The sequence below is a fragment of the Martes martes genome, assembly GCF_963455335.1.
Source record: "Martes martes genome assembly, chromosome: 4".
NCBI lineage: Eukaryota > Metazoa > Chordata > Mammalia > Carnivora > Mustelidae > Martes > Martes martes.
In genome coordinates this window covers 746,867-760,254 of record NC_137891.1, presented here as the reverse complement: position 1 = coordinate 760,254, position 13,388 = coordinate 746,867, and the positions used below count along the sequence as shown (strand labels likewise).

Genomic DNA, 13,388 nt, shown 5'->3' with positions numbered 1-13,388 from the left:
CAGATTTTGGTTTCTAAAGGGAATCAGGTTTTCCTGGAGAACTGGGAGGAGGGCAGGCAGGAACCCCTGCACCTCGCCGCCTGTAGGCTTAACGGCAGCCCTGACTCAAACTACAGGGCAATTTAGGAGCAAACCGGGGAGATGAGGGGTATGGTTCACAGCTCAGATCAGAAAGTGGGGCCCAGGCAGCAGCCGAAGGAGCGCGAGGCAGCAGGTCCCGGGAGCCAACGGAGCAGGTGCGGGAAGGCTCTCCGGATGGGAGCTGGTTTCCCGTGGCTCACGTGCCCCGGGGGCGGGGTGGGGGGCAAGCAGCGGCACAAAGCCCAACCAACGGTCCCTTACCCCGAGATTGGAAGCTCCTTGGGGTAGGGTCACAGAGCCGTCACCACGGGGGACAGGCCTCTGGGGGAAGCTCTTGGGACGCTCAGCGGGTGGCTCGGAGTCCGTCCCCCCCTCTGGGGGTGGGTCTTTGAACTCAGCCGCTGGACGTTGCCACAGAGGCAGACGGGCGGGGGTGGGGCGGACCCTGCAGTCCGGGCGACCCGAGCGCCTCGCAATTCCGCGCCGACTTGCCGGGAGGAGGGAGCGAGCCGGACGCAGCACGCCCCGCGCTCCCTTCGCCAGCCGCCTGCGCCGGCGACGACCGCCCTCCACTCGGCGCAGGCTGCTCCCCAGGCCCCGTTCCCGAGCGGCAGGTCCGGGGGTTCTCCCGGCGGCCTTCAGGGGAGGGCGGGGCCGGGCGAGCAGGATCGGAGGCGTGGCTGCGGAACCAGGGTCTCTTTCGCTTTCCCTTTTGTTCTCTCCAACGGCCGCCGACACTCCGCGCCCGTGAGGAGCTCGCGGCTTCCCGGGCGCTCCGGTGTCCGCCCGCGCCCGCGCCCGCACCGCGCGGGAGCACAGCTCCTTCCCGGCTCCGCGCACCGGCTGCGCCACGTAGCCTTGACCCGCGACTCCCCTGCAGCTCCCGCGGACGCACCGACGAATCGATTCGCACGCTGGGAGCGACGGCGTCGCGGGGGGCGTCCCGAGGCCAAGAAGCCCCGCGCGCCATGCAGTCCCCTCCCGACTGGCCCCCAACGCCCGGCGCCCTGCGGCCCTCTCCCTTCCCGCACCCTGCCCTGCACGCCCTGCACCGCCTGGCCCGAGCCCTGCTCTTTCCGGCTTACTGGGCGCTGGACCAGCTGCTGGGCTGCGGGGCGCCGCCGGCGCGCGCGAGCCGCCGCCGCGCGCTGAGAGCCGCCGCGGGCGCCGTGGGGGCGCTGCTGCTGCTGCTGCTGGCCGGCCTGCCCCTCGCCCTGCCCGGCCTGCTGCTCTGGCTGCCCCTGCAGGCTTGGCGCCGCCCCTACTGCTACCGGCCCCCTCCGGAGTGCTGGGCGCCCCCGGCGCCCTGGCGCCCCCCCGCTGAGCCCGCGCGCTGCTTCGGCTTCCTCAGCGCCAACCTGTGCCTGCTGCCCGACGGGCTGGCGCGCTTCAACAACTTGCGGCACAGCCAGCGGCGCGCCGAGGCCGTGGGCGCCGTGCTGCTCGCCGGCCTGCGGCCCTCGCGCTACGGGACTACGGGCTGCAGTCCGCCAGGGCCGGGGACGCCCGGTGGGACGCTGACAGCCGCGGTGCCGGCGGGGCTGGACTTCGTGTGCCTGCAGGAGGTGTTCGACCTGCGCGCGGCACACCGCCTCGTCGGCCGCCTAGCGCCCTATCTGGGCCCGGTGCTGTACGACGTGGGCTCCTTCGGGCTGCAGCCCGGACCGCACCTCAAGCTGCTCGGCAGCGGGCTGCTGCTGGCCTCGCGTTATCCGCTGCTGCGCGCCGCCTTCCGATCCTTCCCCCACGCACGGCGCGAGGACGCGCTGGCCTCCAAAGGACTGCTTTCCGCACAGGTATAAGCCCACCGGCCGCGGGGAGAGGGCTGGGCGTGGGGTCGAACCGGCGACGTTGCTGGGCGGTCCACGGTGTTGCAGGCGCAGGTGGGCATCCTGGACGGGCGCCGCATCGTGGGCTTCCTGCACTGCACGCACTTGCATGCGCCGAGTGGTGAGCCCCGCGGACGGGAGGGTCAGCACGTGGGCCGGCGGTCTCCCCTCTCTCATCCTGGCGGCGGCGGGTCCCAGTCCTCGTCTGCGGCTCCGCTCCCCCCACCGTTTGTCCCCGGCCCGGAGCACCGCGAGCCGGGTGGTGGAGCGCCCTGGTGGGCTCGCAGGCCGGGGCCGGGGGGAGGCCGGGGTGGGGTGCGCATCCGGACTCAGCCTTCCTCCCCCACCCCCGCAGGGGACGCGCCCTTGCGCTGCAAACAGCTGACGCTTCTGCTGGACTGGATCCAACAGTTTGAAGCCCAGAGCCGCCAGGGGGGCGATGCCGTGGCCTTCAGCGTGCTTCTGGGTGACCTAAACTTCGACAACTGTTCTTTAGGTGAGGGGGTAACCGCAGAGGGGCGGGGCCAGCGCGTGGCCCCGCCCACCGAGCGCTGGCCTCTCCCCCGCAGACCACGCAGAGGAGCAGGAGCACGAGCTCTTCAGCCACTTCCGGGACCCCTGCCGGCTGGGCACTCGCCGGGAGCAGCCCTGGGCCCTGGGTACGGCGCCCGGGCGGGGAGCGGTCCTAGGGAGGACTCTGGGGCCTCGGCGCCCCCGATGACCGCCCTCCCCGCCCTGCCCCAGGCACGATGCTGAACACCTCCACCCTGCGCCACTCGGAGGCCTGCTCCTCGGAGATGCTGCGGAGGTGAGTGCACACCTGGGGGTCCGGCACCGCCCAGCACGGAGGGGAGCCCTGGCCCCTGGCCGTGGTGACGCCGCCCGTCCTCAGGGCCCTGGAGCAGGAGGAGGGGCGCCACCGCTACCTGGCGGGCCCTCCGGGCGAGGGTCCCCGGACTAAGCCTTGGCGGGGCCGGCGCGTGGACTACGTCATGTACCGGGAGGTGGCCGGAGGCCCGCTGAGCCCAGTAAGTGGCAGAATTCAGGGCGCTGGGCCGGCCGGAGCTGGGGCAACCCCTCAGCCTGACTCCTGCCCCCAGGAGGTGGAGCACGTGACCTTCAGCACCGCCCTGGCGGGGCTCACTGACCACCTGGCCGTGGGACTTCGGCTCCGAGTGTCTGCGCCCTCCTGACGCACGCACGCAGGCGCCAGGCCGGGTGGAAAGACGGACACGGACGCAGAGCGTGAGCCTGGCCAGTTGCCGCGGGGACAGGGTGCCTTAAGAGCTGTTTATTGTGGGGGCCGTCCCTCACACTGCCTCCTGGGCCCTGCGGTACTCGTAGACGCTGCCGCGCTCGGGGAAGGCTGGGGGCTGCTGGGGCGACCCCGGCGGCGGCGGGGCGGGGTCATCCGGGTCCCCGTAGCCCCCACCGCCCGGTGTGTGCAGGCAGAACACGTCCTGTGGAACAGGGGGACGGGCTCAGCGCGGGCATGCCCTCCCCGCCAGGCTGCCTCCCGCCGCGGCCCCAGCCACCCCCTCCACCCCGCCCCCCCCCCCCCCCCCCCCGCCACAGCGCCCGCCTGGACCACGGAGGCCCAGCGCGCGCCCTCTGCCCTTCAGAAACCAAATTAAATTCAGTTTACGGTCATCTCTGCAACTCTGCTCACTCTGCGGAGGGCGGATCAATGGGGGGCTAGCGGGAGAGAGAAAGAATGGGGCGCAGCCCTTACCCCGGGGTACACGGGCACCGACGTCTTCCCCCCCAGATTCACCGTCCGGCCGTCCTTGCGGATCAGCAGGTTTAGGCCACGCGCGCCGGGCTCTCCGCCTGCGGGAAGAGGCGAGGTGAGGGCAACCCAGGAGGCCAGGAGGGGAGCGACAGAGGAGGCTGGTGGGGAGACGGGAGGGCACCCGGCCGCAGGGGGCCGGGGGCAGGGGTCGGGCCACTCACCGTGGAGGCCGTAGGGCCGGAAGGCGCGGCGCTCGGTCAGCACGGACAGCAGCGCCTCCTCGCGGAACAGCAGCTCGCGGATGACGCCATCGCCGCCCCGGAAGCGGCCGCGACCCCCAGACCCCAGCCTGAGCTCGAAGCGGCGCACGATGACTGGGTACCTGCGCGGGGCGGGGACTCAGTGCGGCCGGCCCGGGGCCCGGCCCGCCCCACCCCCCGCCCCGCCCCGCCCCGCCCCCGCCGCCGCGGCGCACCTGCTCTCCAGGATCTCGGGGTCGGTGATGCGCGTGTTGGTCATGTGGCTGTGCACGCCGCTGCGCCCGTGCCAGCCGGGGCCCGCGCCCGCGCCGCCGGCCACCGTCTCGTAGTAGCCCATGTGGGCATTCCCCAGGGTCACATTGTTCATGCAGCCCTGGCAGGGGCAGGTGGCATTTGCACTGGGCTAGAGGGGCATCCCTCCCCCCACATGCCCGAGCGCGCCCACCGCCCCGCCGCACCTGCGAGGCGGCACAGGCCCCGAAGGCCCCCAGGATGACGTCCACCACGCGCTGGGACGTGAGCACGTTGCCGCCCACCACGGCCGCTTCGGGGGACGGGTCCAGGATGGAGCCTCTAGGAATGACCACGCGCACCGGCGCCAGGCAGCCCTGGGGAGAGGGGCCGGCTCTCAGGGCGCTCGGGGAATATCCCCGCGCCTACCCCCAGGACCCCAGGATCAGCCCTCTGTGGGGCCGCCCGCGCCCCCAGGACCGTTCAGGGCGACACCACACGCGCACCTGGTTGAGCGGGATGTCGCGGCCCACCAGACAGCGCAGACAGTAGATGAGCGCCGACAGCGTGATGGCCCGCGGGGCGTTGAGGTTGCCGAACACCTCCGGCCCGGTGCCGCTGAAGTCAAACACTGCGCTGCCCTGCCCGCGGGGGGACGGGAGGGGTCAGCCGCAGCCTGGCGGCCACGCCTCCCGACCCTCCGCCCGCCGCCGCCGCCGCCGCACCTGACTCAGGTTGATCTGCACGCGCAGGCGGATGGGGGAGCCGTCGTCCATGTGGTCCTCTGCCGACACCTCCAGGGGCAGGCCCCGGGCCTGCCGGGAGGTCCCGAAGGCCCGCAGCATGTCCCGCACGGCCAGCTCCGCGTTTGCCTGGCACACAGAATGTTCTGTGGGCCGCCATGCCGCCTTCCAGGTGCTGCGGGCGCCCCCACCTCCCCACCGAGCTGCCCCCTGCCCCTGCGCGCTGGGCCCACCTGAATATGGCCCATGTAGGCCTGCACCACGTCCAGCCCGTACTGCCCAATGAGCTCCCCCACCAGCTGGATGCCTTTCTGGTTGGCTGCCACCTGCGCACGCAGGTCCGACAGGTTGTCGTGCAGGTTCCGAGTTCCGCTGCAGCCGGGAATCTTGCCTGGAGCCCGCAGGGCCTCAGTCACCGCTGGACAGAGGAGGTCACCACTGAGACCCCCGAGCCCCCGGGGCGCCCCGGTGCCCCGCTCCACACCTCCTTCACCTCCGCTGGGCACTGTGCGGGGCACCCCATGTTGGCCCTTCATGGGCTCTCCCCCAGCCCTGTGGACTCCCCAGGCCCCCAAACCCCCAGCCGCCTCCCATCTGCTCAACCTTCTCCTTCCCACACTCCAGCCCCCCAGGGTACCCCAGACGAGGACAGGCAGCTTTGCCTGTGACCTCAGGAGCTGGAGGCTCCAGGGGCTGGCAGGGGCCCCTCCCTCAGCAAACCCTGCCTCCACCTTTAATTCTCCCTGCCCCAGCTCCCCGCCACCTGCCCCCCCCACCCTTTCTGGCCTTCCCTCCCCCTTCCGTGACCCTCCCCCAATCACACTGCCCCATGGGGTGTGGCTCTCTCAACCACTGTGAAGGGGGCTCTCTGTGCCTCGTGTCCCCCCAAACAAATCTGGGAGCCCCAGAGACCGAGGGACAGCCTCTCTCCCTAGTCTGGGATATAGTACTGCCTCGGGCTCCCCGGCCACTGCATCCTCTGTCGTGCGCCTGCCCACGTCCCTCCCATGATTCCTGCCCCTTGCCCCCTGCTCCCCCCACCCCGACCGAGAGGGTGGCCAGGCCTGGGTCACTCTGTGTGTGACAGCGGCCTGTGGCTCTGTTGCTCCACCCTCCACCGTGCCCACACCGCATGCCCTCACTCTGGGATGCCCCCCAGGCTCCCAGGCCCCTGCCGCCTCACACCAGCTGTGTTTGCCACTGCCCCTGTGTCCTGGGCCACACTGCAAACCCTGCCCGACTTCCATGCAGCTGCCCTGTGCCCGCCTATTGTCGGAGCCTCCCTCCAACCCCTAGTTGTCCAAACTTGACTCCTCACCCCGTCCACCAATCCCACCCAATGCCAACCTTGATGTCGGAGACAGTTGTCCCTACTGCGACTCCTGCTGCCCAGCTCGAGGGTCAGCACCACCCAGGGCAACTGTGGCTGCCCCCCACTCCCCCAGCTTGGCCTCTGGGCTACCCTCCAATGCCCATCCACTCAGCACGCAGGCTGGGGGCTCTCATGGTGTGTAGGCAGACCACTGCAGGCCCACCGAAGCCCTTCACAGCCGCCCCTCCACCCAGTGTCTCAGACCCATGCCCAGGAAAGATCTCAAAGAGCCGGCAGTCCTTGGGCCCTGTCCTCACCACTCTCTGCAGCCCCCAGACCCAGTGCAAATGCAGCGCAGACTAACCACCGTGGGCCACTGCCTACCTTGCAACAGGTTTCTCTCCCTCCTTTGGCCGGTCCCATGGGTGTCCTGGCCAGCTCCCCACCCCCAACATCACTGAGGCCTTCCCGGGCCCAGGCAGAGTGTGCCTCAGAGCCTCTGGTCACCTCTGAGAGACGGTCTGCAACCACTGTGGGGTTGCGACCCGCCCCCCCCGCCCAGGCTCAAGGCAGGCCTGGGCCGCTAGGCAGTGTCCCAGTGTCCCCCCTGGCCTGGCTGTAAGGAGCAGCCCCGTGTCCGGCCCACCAACTCCCGCCCTGCCCTCGCCATCACCCCAACCCCACCCCCACTCACCCTCCTCCTGGAAGACGCCCCCCTGGACGAGCTTGAAAGACAGAAAGACAGCGCCCTCCTGCTGCAGTGTGGTGGAGTGGGGCGGCATGGAGCCTGGCGTGATGCCCCCGATGTCCGCATGATGCCCGCGGCTAGCCACGTAGAACACGGGCCGAGTCTGACCTGGCCAAAACACCTGGCGGCACAGAGTGAGCGTCAGGCGCTCGGCCAGCCTCACCCCCAGGGCCGCCCCAGCGGAGGAGGTCCTCACCGGCGTGATGACAGTCAGGTCTGGCAGGTGGCTGCCCCCGGCGCTGGGGTGGTTGCTCAGCAGCACGTCGCCAGGGTGGAGGTTGGCCCCCAGCTGCTGGATCTGAGGCCAGGAGACAGCCCCGGGTTGGAAGGGGTGGGGGTTGGGGGGCAGGGAAAGCAGGAGGGGACGCGCCAAACCTGGAACTGAACGGTCTCCTGCATGGCACCCAGGTGCACGGGGATGTGGGGGGCGTTGGACACCAGCCCCCCATCCGGCCCGAAGAGGGCGCAGGAAAAGTCCAGGCGCTCCTTGATGTTGGTGGAGATGGCTGTTCGCTGCAGGATGCGGCCCATCTGCTCTGGGGGCGCAGAGTGACAGGCACCCGCTGGCCCCACCCCCCAGCGCAGCCGGCCGATGCGCACAACAGGAAGACGCGGGACCTGCCGCCTTCCGGGCAGTGGCTCGGGTGTGCCCATGTGTGCCCAGAGAGGCCACAGCCGGGCCACCCTGCCCGTGTGAGGGCTATCCCCTTCCTCTCCATCCCTGCCTGGAGCCTCACTAAGAACCTGAGACCCCACCCGTCCACCCTCCAGCGTGGCCAGCACAGTAAGAAGCCAGTGCCAAGGCACAGGATTGAGGGCCTCGAGCAGCCCCCAGCCCGATCCCACAAGGACAGGTTCACTGGGCTGAGCCCACCTCCTGTCCACGGACCCCATGGCTGCCGGTGGGACTTAGGTACTCACACCGCCCAAGGCCTGCCGGTGCCGGGAGGGGGGCTGGCCATCCCAGCGCCTGGGCCACACCGCCCACCTTCCCCTGGGTCACACTCCACCTCTCTCCACACACCCCCGAGGGCCGTACCGCCTGCACCCCCTCTGCCCCGGACACACTCTCCTACAGACGGGGGCAGCCACTGACCAGCAATGCTCATGAAGCGGTGTGAGAAGATGGACAGGTGGATGGGGTCAAGCTGGGCCCCCACTGTGCTTGGGGCCTCAGCCCCCACAGAGATGCGGATGTCCCCCGTCTCGGTCACCTCTGCCTGGCAGCCCGGTTCCACCAGGATAGTGCTGAGGGCAGGGGCACAAGAGGCTGGAGGTGCCACACCAGAGCAGAGCCCCCTCCCCAAGTAGACACCACACATCCCCAGGCTGGGGCCGCGCCCACCCTAATGGGACCCCAGAGTCCCCCATAGTCTGTAGTCTTGGGCCCGAGAACCCTCCACCAGGACCCCGAGCTCCCCTGGGGCCCTGGCAGCTGTGCCCCAGCCCTCACGGCCATGGCCCCACCCTCGCCAGGCATCAGCCCACCTGTTGCTGTCAATGATGAGGCAAGGCCCCTGAAGCTTGTGCCCGAAGCCCAGCTCTCCCAGCAGGTACACGGGGGTTTCTTGGTACCCCCCCTCAAAGTAGCACTGGGTCATCTGAGGAGGGGGGTGCTGAGTGCGCTTCCGGGGTCCGGCTCCCTACTGGGTCTCCCCGCCCTCCCACGCCCGTCCCCACATCCCTGTGGGTGTGGGTGTGGGTGGGCGGGTGGGGGGCTGAGTGCGCTTCCGGGGTCCGGCTCCCTCCTGGGTCTCCCCGCCCACCCACGCCCGACCCCACGTCCCTGCGGGTTTGGGAGGGTGGGCAGACGCAGAGCCACCCACCTTGTCCACCCGGGGAGGCCCAGTCTGAGCTTTGGCCATGTCCTCAAGGCGAAGGCCACTGCGGCCTGTGCCCCTCACGCGCACGTCGTCCACCACCACGGGCCGCTCGGGGATGACGAATCCAAACTCCCTCATGTACCTGCATGTCCCCCAGCCCCGAGGGAACTCTCAGAGCCGGGCGGCCAGGCTGACGGGCCCCCCACCAGCGCCCCCCCCGGGGACACGCGGTTGCCTACCTCTCCACAAAGGCGGCCCCGAAGTCACCAGCCCGGGGCGAGCGGGCTGTGGCCGGGTGCTGGTGGGCAGACACCATCAGGGCGCAGTCGGTGCCCTGATAGCGCAGGTGCAGGAAGCTCTCGGTGCTGATCTGGGACCTGGGGCAGGGGCCGGAGGGGCGCTCACACAGGGCCCCCCGACGGGACTCCTGTCCTGCCTCCTCCAGCCCTCCCTGACCACTGCCCCCATGGGCCCCAGCACCATCTGAGAAATCGGGCGGTCAATCCACCTGCGGGGCGGGGCGCTGGGATGCAGGCCTTGGCCTGGCCCAGTGCCCCCCAGCCCGCCCCTCGCTCCCCACCTGGGAAAGCCCTGGGCCCGCAGAGCGTCCACACACTGCTCCTCCAGGCGGCTCAGCCTCTGGTCCAGCTGCATAAAGGTCTCGGGCGCATAAGGCAAGGAGCACGGCTCCTGGGCCTCGTGCACCACGTCCGCCAGGGCCAGTCCCAGCGCCGACAGCAGCCCGCTGTGCCTGTGGGACAGGGACCTCGGCAATGTGGGACACCTCCTGAAGCCAGCGCCCCAGCCTAGGACAGGGGTGCCACTCCCACACGTACCTGTGAATGTGCACAGTGTCCATGCCCAGGGCCCGGGCAATGGCACAAGCGTGCTGCCCACCAGCTCCCCCAAAGCAGGCCAGAACATGGGCCGAGGGGTCATGGCCTCGTGCCTGGGAAACCAGAGGGGGGTCGGTGGCAGACCCTAACCCTGTCTGGCCGCCCAGCCCTCCCCCCACTTGCATTGCCTGAGTGGGAGGCATGGGAGTGGGGAGCAGGGCTGGAGGGCAGGGCAGGCGAAGGCGGGCATACCTGCGTGAGTGCGCGGATGGGCCGACACATGGCCTCGTTGGCCACACGCACGAACCCCATGGCCACCTCCTCCAGGCTCAGGGGAGAGGCCGGGCAAGGCCCGTTGGTCAGGAAGCTGTTGACCTCAGTAGCCACAGCCTCCAAGGCCTTTCGGGAAGCCTCAGGGGACAGTGGCTGGTTCTCTCCAGGCCCAAAAATGCAGGGGAAGGAGGCAGGCAGTAGGCGACCCAGAACCAGATTGGCATCCGTCACTGTCACGGGCCCCCCTGGGAGGTGTGCAAGGGGTGGGGGTTGGGGGGTGGAGACGGGGCCAGGACTGGGCAGCGGGGGCTGGGCTGAAGGGTTAGGGCGGGCCTGGGCGGCAGGGGCAGGGGCCCGGCCGGGCAGCTCCTACCTTTGCGGTAGCAGGCGGGGCCGGGGTGGGCTCCTGCAGACTCAGGCCCCACCACAAAGAGGCCGGACCTGGGACAGGGTGGGCCACACTCAGAGGTGCCCTGGGAGGCAGGGCTAGGGGGCCCCAGCCCAGGGGCAGGGGCTGACCTGAAGAAGAGGCGGGAGCCCCCACCAGCCGCCACTGTGTTGATGTCCAGCTGGGGGGCCTGGAGGGTGACACCAGCTGTGCTGGCCTCAAAGACATGCTCGAACTCTCCAGCATAGCGGCTCACATCAGTGGACGTGCCTGTTCGGGGGAGGGACACGAGGAGTGACTCACAGACGCAGACGCCCCCGCACTGCCCACCCCCCGCAGCCTTCCTACCTCCCATGTCAAAGCCAATGACAGGCTGGCCGCCTTCCACCCGGTAGGTGGTGGCGGAGTAGCCAACCACACCCCCCGCAGGTCCAGACAGCACAGCGCGGGAGCCGCTGAAGGAGTCCATGGGCGCCAGGCCGCCGTCGGAGCGCATGAACAGCACCTGCACGTCCTGGGGCGAGCGGGTGGCCAGTGACGGGGGGCTGGGCCGGCTCTGGCTGGGGGGGGCCGGGAGGAGGTGGGGCGGGGGCGAGGGGCTCACCTTGAGCTGGCCCTGGAAGCCGCGGCGGAAGCCCTGTACGTAGCGCTGGATGGTGGGTGTCAGGTAGGCGTCGGCGCAGGCCGTGTGCCCCCGCGGCACGATGCGCACCATGGGCATGGCCTCCGAGGACAGGGACACGTGCGTGAAACCCAGCTCCTGGGCCAGCGCGCCCACCTGCCGCTCGTGCTGGGCCCACCTGCGACAGGAGCCAGCAGTCCTTGGCCTCCGCCCCGCCCGCACCTCCCGCCCACCCCAGCCCCCCGGCAGCCCGCGCTCACGTGTAGGAGTGCATGAGCACCACGGCCAGGCTGCGGATGCCTCGGGCCAGGAGCCCCTCCAGCTTCCCGCGCAGACCCCCGAGGTCCACGGGCTGCTGCACCTCCAGCAGGTCCCCTGTGCGGCCTGCCGGGAAGCCCGTTACCCCCCCGTTGGAGGCCCCGGGAGGCGACCCCGCACCCTGAGCCGGGAGGCCCCCGCACCTTTGACAGGTGTCCCCGCGCCGGGCTCCCCGCGGTACAGCACCACGCGCTCCTCCACCTCCAGCACCTCCTCGTACAGCACCTCAGGCATGGGCACAGCCTGGGGGCAGGCAGAGGCTCAGAGGACGCCCAGGCCTGAGGGTCCTTGCTGGGGCCCTGCGTAGGTGGGGCAGTGCAGGCCAGGGGATGTGTCCCAACAGTCCCGTCAACAGGCCCAGGAGACACAGTCAGATGGGGCGGTCCCAGCAAGGCCCACCCAGGGGGCGGCTCCCCGCTCCCAGGCACCTGAGTGTAGCCAACAGCCCACCCCCACAGGGGCAGCTCCCTCCACGAACCCCCTCCCTCCCCCCCCCCCCCCCCCGCAGGGGAGGGTCGGGAGGGCGGGCTCCTACCCTTCACCCTGAACGGTCTGTCTTGGGTCGCTCCACACCCGGAGTCCAGGACAGGAACAGCACTACCTGTGAGCACTCCGAGGGCTTGGGGGACACAGCGCCTGCCACGAGTGCTGGGACCTCCCCTCTGCCTATCAGCTGGTGGCCTTGGGCCAGCACTGACCAAGGACATCCCTCCCCGAGGGACCATGGCGTCCCCGAGAAACATGAGCTCCCGGGCCCAGCCACCAGCTGGAGTGGGTGAGCTCACCAGATCAAAGAGGTCCTCTCGGGCCTGGGTGCCCACGTGCAGCAGGTCTCGGAACCCACGTGTGACCAGCAGGGCCACCCGCTCCCCGCGCCGCTCCAGCAAGGCATTGGTGGCCACTGTGGTGCCCATGCGGATGCTGGCAATGCGACTGGTGTCCAGCGGCCGGTCCCGGGGTAGCGGCATGCCCCCCTCCTGGGAACCCCATGGTCGGTGTCAGGCCTCTGGTCCCCAGGTCCCAACCCACCCCGCCTTCCTGCCCTGGCCACCTGCTCCAGGATGCGGCGGATGCCCTCGGTCGGTGCATCTACATAGTTGGCGGGGTCCTCTGAGAGCAGCTTCAAGACCCTCACGTGCCCCCCGGGGCACTGGGCAAAGACATCTGTGAAGGTGCCTCCACGGTCGATGGCGAAGTGGAAACGCCCCTCAGGGCTGCCCATGATGATGGCGCTGGAGTCCAGCAGCGACTCTTCAGCCGGTAGTCTGGGGAGAACTGGACAGAGACCACGGATCAGGCCACAGGCCCCAGGGGCATCGACGGGCTGGCAGCCTTGGGCAGAGCTGGGATGGGGAGAGGACGGGGCAGGCGGGGGGGGGGTGCGGTTCGACGTCCCGGAGGAGCCCTGGGCAGAGCGGGAGGTGCAGGCCCAGCTCCGAGGGCAGGGTGGGTCCGGCGCCCTAGTGGCCCGCATTACCCGGCTCCCAGCGCGCCCGGAGCAGGTCTTTCGGAGGGGGACGCGCCACGGAAGCCCAAGGGCCGGGGGGTCTGGACTCTTTGGGCACGAAAAGAGGAGCCCCACTCGCAGCCGCGCGACCTTCGGGCCCGGGCCCTGGGGGACGCGGGGCGGGGCCTGCGCAGACGGCGGGGCAGGCCGGGGCGGGGCAGGCCGGGGCTGGGCCGGGAGGGCCGGGAGGCGCGGAGCTGCGGGGGCCGCGCGGGCCGGGCGGTGCGGCGAGGAGAGGGGCCCGAGCGCGCGGGTGCGGGGCCCACCTGGCGTCGGCTCCGAGCGGCCGGCGGTCCGCAGGCCCCGCGCTGCCGCCCCGCCCCGTCCCCAGCCCGGAAGCGGAGCCCGCCCCCCGCACGACCGGTCCGGGCGCGCACGGCCCTCCCGGTTGCGTAAGGCTCGGCTCGCCGGGAACCGCCTCCCTCCCCCGCCGGGAGCCACCCCGGGGCACGGCGGGGCGCGGGGCCGAGCGGGGCCAGGCGCGGCGCGGTGCTGGCGCGTCCCCGGCCTCCGGGCACCTCGGTTCCGCCGGCCGTCAGGCCCCAAGCCCGCCCAGAGGTCGCCGAGCCTAGGAGCCTCGGGGCCCGCTCTGGGAGCGCCGGGGCAGGGAGAGCAGAACGCCCGGCAAAGAAATGCCAGCCCGGACGAGCTGGAGCTGCGCGCTGGCACGACGCGGTTCCGCCGC

General features: G+C 70.9%; 2 protein-coding genes across 7 annotated transcripts; one reads left to right on the top strand and one right to left on the bottom strand.

Moving 5' to 3' along the window:
• Positions 1 to 901: 901 nt before the first annotated feature.
• On the top strand, positions 902 to 3,151 carry LOC308342303 (sphingomyelin phosphodiesterase 5-like; the record flags this gene model as incomplete). Of its 2 annotated transcripts, XM_080802654.1 has the most annotated exons (7): positions 902 to 1,877; positions 1,959 to 2,031; positions 2,266 to 2,406; positions 2,480 to 2,569; positions 2,655 to 2,718; positions 2,803 to 2,938; positions 3,011 to 3,151. In XM_080802654.1, exons 1-7 carry the CDS (start codon positions 1,050 to 1,052, stop codon positions 3,101 to 3,103), a joined length of 1,425 nt encoding a protein of 474 aa, XP_080658780.1. In that variant the 5' UTR covers positions 902 to 1,049. The 2 variants fall into 2 exon arrangements, with proteins under 2 accessions (XP_080658780.1, XP_080658779.1); XM_080802653.1 differs by having other exon boundaries at positions 2,803 to 3,103.
• A 5-nt stretch (positions 3,152 to 3,156) lies between these two features.
• On the bottom strand, positions 3,157 to 13,026 carry OPLAH (5-oxoprolinase, ATP-hydrolysing). 5 transcript variants are annotated; one of them, XM_080802649.1, is made up of 27 exons: positions 12,970 to 13,026; positions 12,248 to 12,471; positions 11,982 to 12,173; positions 11,340 to 11,439; positions 11,139 to 11,262; positions 10,861 to 11,056; positions 10,605 to 10,770; positions 10,388 to 10,526; positions 10,242 to 10,309; positions 9,848 to 10,113; positions 9,596 to 9,708; positions 9,340 to 9,510; positions 8,999 to 9,136; positions 8,763 to 8,901; positions 8,425 to 8,537; positions 8,033 to 8,184; positions 7,312 to 7,472; positions 7,133 to 7,234; positions 6,883 to 7,057; positions 5,110 to 5,294; positions 4,859 to 5,005; positions 4,640 to 4,774; positions 4,361 to 4,510; positions 4,118 to 4,275; positions 3,864 to 4,024; positions 3,643 to 3,740; positions 3,157 to 3,370 (listed from the first exon to the last, which is right to left on the bottom strand). In XM_080802649.1, exons 2-27 carry the CDS (start codon positions 12,416 to 12,418, stop codon positions 3,221 to 3,223), a joined length of 3,870 nt encoding a protein of 1,289 aa, XP_080658775.1. In that variant the 5' UTR covers positions 12,419 to 12,471; positions 12,970 to 13,026; the 3' UTR covers positions 3,157 to 3,220. The 5 variants fall into 5 exon arrangements, with proteins under 5 accessions (XP_080658775.1, XP_080658778.1, XP_080658774.1 ...); XM_080802652.1 differs by lacking the exon at positions 12,970 to 13,026 and adding an exon at positions 12,674 to 12,809; XM_080802648.1 differs by having other exon boundaries at positions 6,883 to 7,234.
• Positions 13,027 to 13,388: the final 362 nt, after the last annotated feature.